The following is a 14,248-nucleotide window of genomic DNA, read 5'->3' as shown; positions in this document are numbered from 1 at the left end:
CAGCATCACTCGGCAGGAATCTTTTGATTGGCCATGGCCCCAGGGGCGGGTTTAGGGGCGGGGTCTACTTTAAAGAGCCAGGCGGCGGAAAAAAAGCTGCACGTTGTCGTGGAGGGAATTAATTAAAAGTCCCGGACTTCTTGAGAAAACAAAACATCAACATTTAATAATTTGTTTTGAACTACAAAATCAAGATCTGGAAGGCGGGGTGATGCTGGGAGGCTGTACAGGAGGGGAGCAGCCCTGATCGGGGCCGCGTCTCTCACTTATTTTTCTTCTTCTTGTCCCCGGGGAATGCCTCGTTCTTCTTGCCTAGTATCTTCAGAAGGGATGTGGGCATGTAGTAGGGCCGGTCCGGGGAGCCGTCGTTCCTCTCCAGGTCTTCCACTGAGCCGCAACATAGACCGTTAGAGTGGACCCCAAGGGCCCCCCAGTCCCCGGGAAGATGGGGGACGAGGAAACTAGCCGCATGGGTTCATGCTGCACCAACATGCGCTGTTCTTTTGGGGCAGTTTTGGTAACCTATTGGGTAGGTTATGTAATCTCAGTTTCCCCGGGGTGACGTGAGGTCAGTAATACTATTATTTCATAGCGTGCTTGGGCTTAACAGAAAAAATGCAGGTCAGCCGCGTACTGCAGACTGTAGTGCGTACTAAACCCTGAATGGATGTAGAATTGACTCCTGAACGACACAGGGATTAGCGGCGCTGACCCCCACGCAATCAACAATCCGCCTATTACTTTTGATTCCCCCCAATTTAATAGCCTACTGTTGACCGAAAGCCTTACTGATAACATAAAAGGTCGATCAGCACATTTTGTATATGTACAGTATACTGTTCTTAAATAAAATAAGCCAAGGAAAAGAAAATGTTAAGAAAATCCTAAGGAAGAGAGAATAGGTTTACAATACTCTATTTATCTGAAGAAATGGGGTTGTTCAATGGTCCTAGGAGGGTGAGAAAATCCGCACTCACTACAGCCACCTGCTGGGAAGTCTTCCTGTGGTGAAGGTCTACCTTTGATTTTCTGGGGAAAGACACCAGAGGCCTCTGCCCTGGAATGCTCTTTCTTGGGAGACTCTGCCAGCCCCACAGCTCACTTTCGCTTTTCTGCAAGCCCCTGGCTTAAGGATGGCCGAAGAGGCTTCCTCTGACTTTGGCTCCTTTAACTCCCAAAGTTGCTGTTTCTAGAAGTCCCAAGTCTCCAAAAAAATCCTAAACAATCTGGTACCTTGACATCTGGGGGAGGTGGGAGGGAGTGTTACTCACAGAAACAGAGGAAGAGCGTGTCCACACACATGCCAAAAACGCTGAAGAAGCCACTGGCAATGACATAGGCCCCCAGGATGGAGATCTGGAAGATCCAGGGAGCGTTAGATTTCGTTTGGGGGGTTGGACTGTAAGGCAGAGCCGGGGAGTCACTCACCATGATGGGCAGCCAGTAATAGTTGAGGGAGGGGTTCTCAAAGTCTCTACCCAGGCCCCGGATGCGACCGGTGAAGAAAAAGAAGGACAGGACCCCTGTGGGAGAGGTCTGGAGGTCAGTGTCGTCACTCCTTTGGGGTCACCTCTTTGGCTGCCCTGTGCCCTGGCCCTCTGTCCCCGTTAACTCCCAGCCCCAGCTCTTACCGACACCCCCAACCACCAGCAGCTTCCCAAAGAGCAGCAGCAAGTCTGTGACTTTATCCAGAATGACCACCCTGTATGGGAAGTTGGGGTGGGTCAGGCTTGAGTGCCCTGGTAGCGCTAGGAACCGGATTGGCTATATAAGTTGCTGTGACAGATGTCAAATGAAAATCATTTGTGCTTCAGGACGAAGGCAGCAGAACATTTAACCAAGCTCGAGACCCTTCTGAGCCCACCCAGCATGCTCACGAAGCCAGCCTGGGCTGGGAGATCGTGGCAGGGGGCCAGGGAGAGCGGAGAGCCTGACCTGACAATGTTCCGCATGAGCAGCATGAAGGCATTTTTGGCGGAGACACAGAAATTCTTCCCATAGATGGCGATCTGAGTGGGGTGGAAAGGTCAGAGTCACCTGTGTGGAGCTCACCTGGGCCAGGGCCGGGGCCTGAGCCAAGGGACCCCAGAACAAGGGGCTGCTCATTCCCTGGGGCTCACCATGATGTAGGCGTTGCGGTTTAGGAACTTGATAAACTTCTCCAGACACCAGAGGCAGCACTTAAAGCAACACATGATGCAGCGGGCCACGGGGTTCTGTGCTCCTAGAAGAAAGGGGGAGCTCATGTTTGGTCATTATTCCCTGGCAGCCCCTCCCCAAGGGGAGGTGAGCCAGCTGTTCACCTCTCAGTTTGTTGTCAATGTACTCCAGAATGACTCGGGCTATCTGCACAAGGCTCAGGATGAGGGCTCCGAAGGCCAGCGACCCAGTGTGGTACCTGCAGAGGAGGGAGTCAGAGGCAGCCCCAGGACCCCGAGACTCCCAGGTTCACACTTTCCAGTCCCCTGCCCCGGGCTTACCGGAGTGTGCGGATGAAGGCAGAGCTCAGGGGAAAGGTGGGGATGTCCTGGGGCTTTTGGAAGGCCCAGTAGAAGGAGGCAAAGGCGCCAGCCAGGACACACTGGCCCAGGGCCAGCACCCAGTTGAGGGTCCAGAATAGCCCCAGGATCCCGTAGATTTGCAAGTTGAAGAGAGAACGCTGAACCAGGCCGGTGGACGAGTAGCTCTGGAAGACGCACCTCAGCCCCGGGCACGAGGAGTTCATGGGCTGGGACTGGTGGTGACAGAGGAGGGTCATTCCCAGCCAACTCCTGCCACTCCCGAAGGAGAGGGAGGGAAGTAGTCACCTCCCTGAGCTGGGGAAGCCATTGCCTTCCAGGAAATCCTTCGTCAGGTTCTAGTTGGGTTCAGACTGCCTAGTGTGTGAGAGTAATTCGTTTTCCTTCCATCTCTATATGGGCAGGAGAGTTCCCAGGCTGCGAGGGCCAAGCCTTAACGGTGTGAAGGCAGCGTGATCAGCCCCTAGCTCTCTCCCTGGCACTCTAAGACAGCCTCTAAGACAGTCTCTGCAATGTCAGCCAAAATGCTTTTTAGCAAAAATGAACAGACTGGGTATTAGATGGTATTAAGGAATTTTTGTTAATCTTCGGTGTGATAATGGTATAGTGGTTATGCTTTTTATTTATTTTTATATTTACTTTATTTATTTTTGGTTGTGTGTATTTTTTATTTTTTTAAGATTTATTTTTGGAGGGCGGGAGGATGGGTGAGCCTGGGGATGGGTATTAGGGAGGATACAGATTGCATGGGGCACTGGGTGTTACAAGCAAACAATGAATCTTGGAACATTATGTCAAAAACTAATGATATAGGGGCGCCTGGGTGGTTCAGTGGGTTAAGCCTCCGCTTTCAGCTCAGGTCATGATCTCAGGGTCATGGGATCAAGCCCCGCATCTAGCTCTCTGCTCAGCAGGGACCTTGCTTCCCCCTCCCTCTGCCTACCCTCTCTCTGTCGAATGAATAAATAAAATCTTAAAAAAAAAAAAACCAAAAAACCTAATGATGTACTATATGGTGACTAACATAAAAAATTTTTTAAAAATTTGTGATCTCTTGGGCGCCTGGGTGGCTCAGTGGGTTAAAGCCGCTGCCTTCGGCTCAGGTCATGATCTCAGGGTCCTGGGATCGAGCCCCACATCGGGCTCTCTGCTCTGCAGGGAGCCTGCTTCCTCCTCTCTCTCTCTCTCTGCCTGCCTCTCTACCTACTTGCGATCTCTGTCTGTCAAATAAATAAATAAAATCTTTAAAAAAAAAATTTGTGATCTCTCTCTGTCAAATAAATAAATAAAATCTTAAAAAAAAAAAAAAACCTAATGATGTAACGTATGGTGACTAACATAAAAATTTTTTTAAAAAGATTTACTTTTAGAAAGAGAGAGAGTGTGAGCAGGGAGAGGGGCAGATGGAGAGGGAGAGAGAATCTGCAGCAGACCCTTCCCTGAGCAGCGAGCCTGCCCCAGGCCTCAATCCCACCACCCTAAGGTCACCACACTGAGAACATGATCTGAGCTGAAATCAAGAGTCAGACACTTGGGGCGCCTGGGTGGCTCAGTGGGTTAAGCCCCTGCCTTCGGCTCAGGTCATGATCTCAGGGTCCTGGGATCGAGTGCCGCATGGGGCTCTCTGCTTGGCAGGGAGCCTGCTTCCTCCTCTCTCTCTCTGCCTGCCTCTCCAACTACTTGTGATTTCTCTCTGTCAAATAAATAAATAAAATCTTAAAAAAAAGAAAAAAAAAGAGTCAGACGCTTGACCAGCTGAGCCACCCAGGCGCCCATTTGGTTATGCTTTTAAAAGTCCTTTTGTGTCTGGGCACCGGGCTGGCTCGATCGGTAGAGCGTGCGACTCTTGATGTCAGAGTTGTGAGTCTGAGCCTCATGTTGGGGGTTGAGATTCCTTAAAAAAAATAAAATAAAATAAATAAAGTAAAAAGTCCTTATGTTAAGATCCATCCTGATGTGTTTATGGGTAAACTGGCACTTATTTCCAGAATTTACCTTAAAAAACTCCAAAAAAGAAAATAAATAAATTAATTAAAAAAACAAAACTCCAGAAAAAAAGAATTGTGGGGTTGGGGGTGTAGAGATGGATGAAACAAGGACAGTGGGAAGTTGAGGGTTTCTGTGAGTTTGAAAATTTGCATAATAAAAAGTAAAAAACCCACAAAAGTAAAAACAAAAACAAAAACAAAAACCCTTTACAGGAAATGTGACAAAAATCTTCAGAATTGCTGAAATCGCTGAAAGTGTTTTTGATATTTGAAAATAAACCACTTACCACTTTGTAATTGTGTGTTTGTGTTAGTCTCTGCTGCTAGATCCTGAGTGAGCTGGAAGCCAGAACCAAGTCGTTTGGAGATTTGCATACCTAGTGCCTGGCACAGGGTGGGTCCTCCCTAAATGTAAACCTCCCTCCCTCCCTCCTTTTCCTGCTTTAGAGTGCCCTAATGCCTGTGAGCAAGCCCCTGGTCCCAGCTTCCAAGGGGTGCTTCCCCCCGCAAAGCTCTGAGGACAACAAACCCCCTACAGTCCCTTGCACTTTCTGGAAACCTCACAGGGCAGAATGCAGGGAAGCGGCTTCTCTCCGTCCACCGCCCCCACCCGCCTCTTGCCCAAGGCACCATGCTGCTAGGAAAAAGGCTTTTAAAAAATTAAACAAAACCCATCTACAGTTATCAGCTCTTATCAGGTGCCAGACATGTACAAAGCACTTTATGTGCCTGATGTCATTCAATCTTCTCAGCCACCCTGAGGAACAGGTATTACGACTGTCTCCATTTTACAGATGAATGGACTGAGACTGGAGGCGGAAGTGGCTAACAGTTCTCCTGGCAAAGGCATGTCCAGTCCAGGCAGGGCTGGGTGGGAAGTGCCAGTACCCAGCTTTCCCAGGGCTTCATGTCGCCTCCAGCCTCAGTTTCCTTCTCTGAGTAAGGGGTGGCTGAGGGGGAGCACTGGATCCAGAGTCCACTGCTGGCTCCCTTCCTGGCTCTACTGGGGGCCTGTTGTGGGATCTTGAGGGACCTCCTTTTGCTCTCCGGTCCTCAGTCTCTGCTGTGCAATGAGGGATTTGGACTAGCTGGCCCCTGAGGTCACCTCAGCCCTGCTGTCGCCCCCTCCATCTCTACCCCAAATCCCCTCACCATGGGGTTGCATGATGTATTCATCTGCACTTTCTCACAGCCGGGCAAGCTGGCATTGGGTGCCCAGAGGACATATTGGGGTTGCCCCGATGTGGCCAGGTACCCAGAGGGGAGTCAAGGAAGAAGGCATAGTCACATGGGGGTCTCCACAGGCCCTCATCAGGGACACCTTCCCAGGTTCTTGCACAGGTTGTTCACTGCACAAAGGGTGGGAAATCAGCCTGGGTTCAGTCTTTCAACTCTGTCCAGGGGCAGGCCTGTGTCTGCCCAGATGAAGGGGCACATTCTTCCAATTGCACTGTACAGGTAAATACAACCCCTTCCCCTTCCACGCCCTAGGAGGGCCAGGCCATGTGGGCAAAGGATACAGGGCAGTCATGGCCCAGTAGACAATGCAGATGAGCAGGAGGACAAAGGTGACCAGAGGGTAGAACAGGGTAGACATCATCTGCCCCACAGCCCTGTAGGAAGGTAAGAGCGTCCTTCAGTATGGCCCCAGGCCCCAGAGCCCACCCATCATCCTGGGGCTGACCTTGGCAAGGTTCCCACTGCCGTCATTGCCAGGACCTCCTCTGTCCCCCAGGCTGGGCACACAGTAGGTGCTCACTGAATGAACTGAATTGAATAAATCAAGCTCAAGGGACCCTTAGAAGAAATTGGAATCACAGAAAAGCCACCTGGGGCAGCTTTAGGGAGCATAAGGAAAAGAGTCTTCAAAGTATGGTCTCCTGATGGATTTGGCAGGTAGGTCCTGGGTGGGAAAAACCTGGGCTTCTGCCATTTCTCATGTCAACCACGACTGCCACAACGGCAGTTACCATTCTGACTGATCCTCACGGAGAGCCTGCTTCCTGTTCTGGAAGCTGACAAGACACTAACTCATTTAATCCTCATGAGAGCCCTACAAAGTAGGAACTATTATTGCCACCCCTACCCCCCACCACGGGCCCCTGGATGGCTCGGTCAGTTAAGCGTCTGCCTTCGGCTCAGGTCATGATCCTGGAGTCCTGAGATCGAGTCCTGCATTGGGCTCCTTGCTCAGTGGGGAGTCTGCTTCTCTGTCTACCTACCACTCCTCCTGCTCATGCTCTCTCAAATAAATAAATAAATAAAATCTTAAAATAAATTGTCCCCATTTCACAAATGGGTAAACTGAGTCTCAGAAAACTGGAGTCACTGAGTCACATAGAGGTGTTAACCACTGTGTAACTCTGCCCTTCTCCTCCGGGGCTCCCTGCCACCTTCCCAGCACTGCCATTCCACGCCTGCACCCCCATCCTCTGTCTCATCTCCCCCACAAGGTAGATGCTGACTTGCTGGCCTCCTTCAGGAGGGCGATGGCGATGCGAATCCGCTGCCTCAGGAAGATCAGCAGCAGCAGCAGGGTGCCTTCAAGCACAGCCAGGACGATCACTGGGGGTGGACAGGGAGCAGACCGGCCGGGGGTTAGGGGCAGGGCTTGGTGAGGCCCTGGGCAGCCCCAGGCTGGCCTGCCGGTCCGGCAGTGGGCAGGGCACTCACCGGCCGCCAGCCAGGTCTCTTGAACGTTGCGGTAGGCACTGAGGTTGGTGGTGACGCCCAGCTGGGTGATGGAGGCACCCTTGTCCCGCAGCACACGGTACTCCTCCCAGCAGTGGTAGATGCCGTAGGCCAGCACGCCCAGCATCCCGAGGATCAGCACCAGCACCAGGGGCCCGGCCACCAGGCGCAGAAGCAGGATGAACAGCAGGCTTAGGACCAGAGCCACAGCTAGGGCGCTGTAGGCAGGGTGGGGTCGGTGAGGGTGTTCCCTGGTCCCCTAAGTCTTCTCCCTTCCCGAGGCTCCTAAGTGCCTCAAGCTCCCAGTGTCCCCAGGTTAGACCCCCTTTCTCTTATGGATCTTGTTGGGTTTGGGGTCAGTTCTGAGCTCTGGCTCCTCCCCCTCTGTCCAAAATTTCTGTTTCAGACATTGGGCTAGGGGCCAGAGGAGGGGGGAGGGCAGCAGGGAAGGAGAGAGTAGGGGAATCTGTGACTCACACAAGAATCCAATACCAGGACTGGGCAACGTCTTCGAAGATCTTCACAGTGATGTCACGGGCATTGAGGCTGTCAAGTACACCGCTGCTGGAGGAGGTGCAGAGAGTCACATGGGGCTGTTGTGGGGGGAAGGGGTATGGGACAGGGGTGTGGGGGCAGAGGAGGCCCACCTGATCCCCTGGGAGATGGAGGTGTTGCTGGAGATCCCTGGGAGTTCAGGTAGAGTACTGTTCAACAGTGGAAGACAACGCCCCAGAGCTGGAGGGAGAGAAGAGGGCTACTGGGTGGGAGTGCCCAGAGCTTTGCCTTGAAAACTTCTGGCTCCACCCAGCACGCCAGTGGTCTTAGGGAAGGCAGGACAGATGGGCTTTGCCCTCCCCCACCCAGACAGCTGCTCTTGACTCCACAGCCAAGAGGGAATTTCTGCCAGCACAGCCCTGTCCAGCTTCCTTCACCATCTCTCAGGACCCCTTCCTCCCATCCTTGCCGCTGCCAGGTGGAGACCGCATTTCCTCTGGCCTCTTACACTCCAGCCTCCACCCACCCTTCAACCCACCCTCTGCATGAGAGCCAGGGAGACCAGGCCTCATCATTCCAGGGCATTAGAGCATTCGGCTGCTCAGATACTTCCAGCAACTCTGCCCTGGAGAGCCCATGCTCCCTGGCCAGGCTTCAAGGCTCCACCATCTGAGCTCAGCCCACTTTGGCCTCACCTCTGTACCTCTGCTCTCCCTGAGCCTCTCTCTGAGGGTTCTCCCTTCAGAAATCCCCTCCATTACTCCCTGCTCAACTGCATCTCCAGGTCACTTCCTCCGGGAAGCCTTCTCACCCCTTCCCCATTTCCTGCAGTGCCTATTATGTGCCTACAGAACCCTTTATCTCCACCTTCCCAATGACTTTGCCAGGCAGGCTGGCTTTGGTATTTCTATTCTAAAGATGGGGAAACGAGGCTCAGAGAGGTTGAGTAATTGGCCCAAGACCACACAGCTGGAAAGTGTTGGAATCTGGATCTGAGTTTGGAGCATTCACCTGAGATCTTTTTATTGTAGTTATTTTGAGAATTGGTTATCCTTTCTCACGTTATAATTAAAATTTTTTCTTATTAAAAATACTATGACTATTGGAAAGAAGAACATATAGAAAAAATTAAAAAGCCAGCGGCAATCTCAGCACCCAGCCATGTTTGCTTGTGAGTCTGGCTGGACACCCAGTCTGTGCCCAGTGCACTGATATTAACGTGTGTGGGTGCATTTGCCCAGCTGCATTTCCACGGGATGCTCATGCAGCGTCTTTGCCAACATCTCAGATCCCTGCATCTAAAATGTAGCTTGAACCCAGAGCAGTTTCATCTGCCCTGGGTCTCGCCTGGGTGCCTGGCACTCAGCCGGTGCACAAGATGGTAGGGTCAAGGGGCAGAGAGCAAAATGAAGACCCAGTGCTAATTCCAGTTTGGCCCGACAAGCTCCCTGACTCCTCTCTCTGGGCCTGGCTTCCCCATTTGAGCAGGCAGAATACAGGACTAGATGCTGCCCGAGGAAGGAGTACAGCTTCTCACCTGGAGCGGAAGGGAGGAGGAAACTGGGGCAGAGCTCCTGCTGCAGGCTTTGGATCACTGGCTGGGGGTTGGGGGAGGACATACAAAGGTGCAGACACAGAGCAGGATGAAAGAGGGAGCCCTCGCACCACCCCCATCACGACCATAGTCACCTACCCAACTGCCCCTCTCTCCACCCACATGACTCCTCCTTGACCACAGCGATGACACTGCAGCAACTCTCACCATATCCCAAGGCACCCCTGGCAGACAGAAGTTCCTGTTTGCTGTGTAGAAGACCTCCCCAACATTCTGTGAGAACTGGCTGATTTCCACCGTCCATGTGACCTCGGGGCAGGAGGACACACACACCTGAGGCCAGAGAGCATGCAGAGGTGCTGGTACCCGCACCCGGGGGGCAATCCGGGTAGAGGGGTGTCCCGGGCTCTGACCTGGGATGTGGGACACTGCAGGCCGTTCTCAGCGACCGTGATGATGTTGGTGGGCAGAATGCAGCTGAAGATGTTGAAGTAGAGAAGATACGGTTTATCTCTGTGGAGGGGAAGGAAACGTGGGCATCAGGGTTTGGTCGGTCAGGTGTGGGGAGAGGAATGCCAGGGCCGTACCTCGAGGATACAGTGGGCCCAGTGAAAGTGTGTGTGAAGCCCACACCCTGACCCATAACTCTCAGCTCCTGGCCTTAGGAAGCTCAGTTCTCCTGGGGAGATACAGGAGGCACTTGGAAGATTTCCCAGAGTAATTGAGCCTCGAAACTGTTACCAAATGGCTGAGTTTTATGACCTCGAGCAAGTCACTTAACCGCCCACTGCCTCAATTCCATCAGGTGTAAGGTAATAGAACCTTCATTGGGTTTAAATGAGTTTGTGTGTGCAAAGTACACCATCTGCCTGGAACTTAGTAAACGCCCGTGTCATTGTTAAGGTTTTATTATTTACTGAAAGTTTCCTGCCGGTGGAACTGATGGCAGTTCGGGGACACCCCCGTGAACTTCAGAAGAAAAGATCAAAGCTCAGAGAAGTTGACTACCTTGCCCAAGGCCATACGACCAGAACTTAGCTCAGTTGGAGAATCAATTGCCAAACTCTGAACTTTAAAACCCATTCACTTAACCATGGCCCTGCCTCCTATTTTTGGAGGGAATCAGAAGCCAACTGCCCAGAGATGGAGCCTGCTCAACGTGGCCTCGAGTTGGGAGGCTGTGGCTTGTGGGCAATGAAGAAAGGATCTGGAGCCGGAGTGTTGGGATCTTGTTCTCTGCCTGCTGCCCACTTTACCTCCTGTGGGCCTCCCCTCTAATTTTTGTTTGTTTGTTTATTTATTTATTTATTTATTTATTAAGATTTCATTTATTTATTTGTTGGAGAGAGAATAAGCAGGGGGAGCACCAGGCAGAAGGAGGAGCAGGATCCCTGCTGAGCAAGGAGCCTGATGCAGGAGTCCATCTCAGGACCCTGAGATAATGACCTGAGCCAAAGGCAGACACTTAACCGACTGAGCCACCTGGGCATCCCCTTCTTTTATTTATCTATCTATTTAAAGATTTTATTTATTTATTTAACAGAGAGATAGAGAGAGCACAAGTAAGCAGAGCGGCAGGCAGTGGGAGAGAAACAGGCTCTCCACTGAGCAGGGAGCCCAATGCAAGGGCTTGATTCTAGGACCCTGGAATCACGACCTGAGCCAAAGGCAGACCCTTAACCGACTGAGCCACCCAGGGGCCCCAGGTTTGTAAAAGATTTTATTTATTTATTTGTGAGAGAGAGAGGGGGCACAGCAGGGGACATGGGAGGCAGAGGAGGAAGAAGGCTCAGGCTCCCTGCTGAGCAAGGACTCAATCCCAGGACCCCCAGGATCACGACCCGAGCAAAAAGCAGACGCTTAACCGACTAAGCCACTCAGGGGTCCCCCGTCTGGCCCTTTTCCTGCCATTGTACTCACTTGTTAGCCCCTACCCCGCAGTAGGCCCCGGTAGAGTTCCTGGGGTAGAGGACTTGCCGGGGGTCTCCGTACACCCAAGCTGAAAGCAGACAGAGAGATGAATCACCAGAGGGTGGGATTTGGGGGTGGGGGGAGAGCAGCTTCTGGGATGGTCCCTGCCCTTCCCCACCTGCCAGGGCCCCAGCACCGCGCCTGCTGGAAACTCACCCACGATCCCCACCACGATGTAACCCAGAATGAAGGCAAGGAAGAGGATACAGCAGATGATGTCTGTGCAGCTCCTGGGGGAGAAGGGGGGGAAGCTGTTGGATGGGGTGGGGGTGCTGGTCTGGGGGAGTCCTGGGTTGGAGTTGGGGGATGCTGGGGAATGGGTTTGGTAGGTTTTATTTTATTTTTCTAAGAAAACCTTTTCTCACAAAAACAAATTCTCACAGGGAATAAATAAGAAGGAGTTGCTTCCATTTGTCCTCAGGAAGGTGTGTGGGGGGCATGACAAAAAACACAAAATTATCATTTTCTGGGTGAGGGAACTTCTGAAGCATGACACAGAAAAGTAAACAACTCCTAAGTGCCCAGCTGGCTGAATTTTCCCAAAGAGCACATACCCGTGTAGCCAGCTCCCAGGTCAAGAAAAGAACAGCAGCAGCACCCCGAAGGCCCCTTGTGCCCGCTCCAGACACAAGAGTTCATCCAAGGGCACCATTCTCCTGGGGCAGGAGTTTTCTTTTTTATAAACTTCTTACCAATATTTCAGCAAATACAATGCAAAATCCAGACCCCCACCCCCTAGCTCGGGAAGTGCCCAGAACTCACCTGTTCTTGATGGGACCTCGAAAGGAGGGGTCATATTTGGCTGGTTTTCCTGAGGGGCACAGGGAGGAGTAGAGAGAGTGAGGGCCTGAGGGGATGTCTCTCCGCATCTCCTGTCCCTCCCACTTCCTTCCCTGCAGGGTGATCCTACCCTATCCCAGGCTCTACCCTGGCCCTCAGGAATGCAGGGGAGATGGAAAGGGCAGGGCTCGTGGGAGAAGCTGGAGAGCAGGAGAGGTAGGATCAAGACCTGGGCAGCAGCCTCACTGCTGCCCACTCACTCTCTTTGGAGAAAGGGGAAAAGGGAGCCTTAACAGGTTGTTTCCAGTCCACACCTCAAGGCTGGCAGCCATGGAAATAGCTTTTGCCTCCTGCCCCCTTTCTGGCCCATTTGTCCTGTGTCTCCCTCCAGCTAGGATGTGGGACTCTGAGTGAAGTCACCTCAGTGGCTCTCCCGCCCCAGTCCTTTTCCCTCTCCTTTCCTTGTACCCAGGCTAGGGTGGGTACCAATCTAAGCATCTCAGGGAAGTCACAGCCCTCCCCACAGCTGCCCCAGGCCCTACCTCCACACTCTTGCCCAAGACCACAGGGAAAGAAACTGGAGCCAAAGGCTTGAACTCCTGCAGGACAGGACTGGGCCAAGGAGGGGCCCCTGTAAAGCCCCCCACCCAAAGGGACCCCAGGCCACTGCCAGTCTCTGGATGAGCAGTCAGGGTGACACCTGAGCCTGGTGGTTGAGACTGTGGTTGGTTTAGATTGTGGCCATGTCCTGTTCCTGGTCCTCCCTGAGTACACACAGGGAGGAGGTGGGGCCAGGCCACTAGGGTCCTGTGTTGGCACAGAGGAGGCAGGGCAGAGGGTTGGGCAAGTGTGGGAAGGGGTGCGATTCATTCTCCTTAGGTGTTCTGGACTCTGTCCCTCCATGGCTCTCAGACATGAGATCAATGATTGACCCAAAGCAGTTCCAGGAAGTCTACTGAGAGGCCTTCTGCTCCTTCCCCTAGTCTGCTTAGGAACCCAAGCTTTGCCTCTGGGAGGGCCCTCCCTCCCCTTCAGACCAGGAGCTCAGACTTCCAAGCCTCAAGGGACCCCTGCAGGCAGGCCCGGGCCTTACCGCTCACAGGGATCCCAGAAGCGGGTGTCCCAATTTCCTCCCATCTCAGACCACCCCACCCCTAACCCTAGGGGGTCTCTGGGATGGGCTCCCAGCCCTGGGTCCTCATGGAGATTCTGCAGATAGGATCCCTGCTCCCTCTTGCCTTACCTTTCATAGGAAGCCCTTGTGAAGCCACTACCCTTATCTCTCATGGTCTCCTGAGAAGTCTCCCCTCCTAACAGAGACCCCAGAGGCAGGCCCCAGCCCCCTCTCCACAGAGGCCCACAGTCCAAACGCCTCATTGAGACCCCCAAACAAATGGCACTCCTGCTGTCACTGCTCACAGAGACTCTGAGAAGCAGACCTCTAGCACCATTTTCCCTCAGAGACCCAGGGTCCAGACTGAAACTCCTCTTCCTCACGGAAACCCCAGCTTTTCCTCCTGACAGAGGCCAGACCACAGCCTCTCCCCTTACAGGCTCTGCAGCACATAGACCCTCCTGGCCCCTGAACCCCATCCTCGTGCTTGGGACCCTGACCCTGCCTTCTTCCATTCAGGTTTGCTGCCCAGGGCCCTGCCCCGAGGGACCCAGATTCCAGCCTCAACTCCTCAAGGAGACCCCAGCTTTACTCCCCAAAGTCTCTCTGGCAAAGGGCTCAGCCCTGAACCCAATCCTCCTCCCAGGACCCAGAGTCTACTTCCTTTCATCAGCTCTTTCCACGCCCTCCCTTCAGGGACTGAGGGCTCCCCTTAGCTCCTCTCTGTGGGGCCAGCCCCAGCCCTCGCTCCCCCAGAGCAGCCAGGCTGGCCTCCCCTCCCTCCCAGGGTCCTAGGCCTCTGCCCCAGCCTTGCCCTGAGACTCACCACAGGCCTCATCCCCGTCCTGTTTTCCCCCCATGGTTCAGTCTCCAGAGTGATTGGAGCCAGGGAGACCTAGCGACTCACCTGCCTCCCGGCCCGCCCTCCCACACGTCACAGCCCCACCTCCGCCTGTAGTCCTGACACTCTCTGTTCCTTTCTCAACTCCGCCTGGGCAGTGCCCTGCTGGAGGCCTGAAGGCTGATCCTGGGACCGGATCAGGGCTGCTTGCCACGGGCGCCGTGAACCAGGACACGCTTTAAGAAAATCCTTCATGTTTTTTGCAAATTACTTCGGTTGCAGTTGACTCACACC

At 53.2% G+C, this 14,248-nt stretch overlaps 1 protein-coding gene across 3 annotated transcripts; it reads right to left on the bottom strand.

Annotated features, from left to right (window-relative positions):
• Positions 1 to 10: 10 nt before the first annotated feature.
• Positions 11 to 14,030, bottom strand: SLC44A4 (solute carrier family 44 member 4). Of its 3 annotated transcripts, none has more exons than XM_032340821.1 (21): positions 13,940 to 14,030; positions 11,982 to 12,030; positions 11,376 to 11,449; positions 11,169 to 11,247; positions 9,662 to 9,761; positions 9,456 to 9,581; positions 9,231 to 9,291; positions 7,846 to 7,933; positions 7,676 to 7,762; positions 7,181 to 7,416; positions 6,973 to 7,072; positions 6,028 to 6,120; positions 5,660 to 5,762; positions 2,481 to 2,734; positions 2,304 to 2,398; positions 2,121 to 2,224; positions 1,936 to 2,009; positions 1,632 to 1,702; positions 1,429 to 1,523; positions 1,272 to 1,356; positions 11 to 387 (listed from the first exon to the last, which is right to left on the bottom strand). In XM_032340821.1, the coding sequence occupies exons 1-21, from the start codon at positions 13,971 to 13,973 to the stop codon at positions 263 to 265; spliced, it is 2,133 nt and encodes a 710-aa protein (XP_032196712.1). In that variant the 5' UTR covers positions 13,974 to 14,030; the 3' UTR covers positions 11 to 262. The 3 variants fall into 3 exon arrangements, with proteins under 3 accessions (XP_032196712.1, XP_032196713.1, XP_032196714.1); XM_032340822.1 differs by having other exon boundaries at positions 7,676 to 7,759; XM_032340823.1 differs by lacking the exons at positions 11 to 387; positions 1,632 to 1,702.
• Between the last annotated feature and the right edge of the window lie 218 nt (positions 14,031 to 14,248).

The sequence above is a fragment of the Mustela erminea genome, chromosome 4 (genome assembly GCF_009829155.1).
Source record: "Mustela erminea isolate mMusErm1 chromosome 4, mMusErm1.Pri, whole genome shotgun sequence".
In the NCBI taxonomy this organism is placed as follows: domain Eukaryota; kingdom Metazoa; phylum Chordata; class Mammalia; order Carnivora; family Mustelidae; genus Mustela; species Mustela erminea.
Note: the sequence above shows the minus strand (reverse complement) of the source record. Positions and strands in the feature narration are given on the sequence as shown.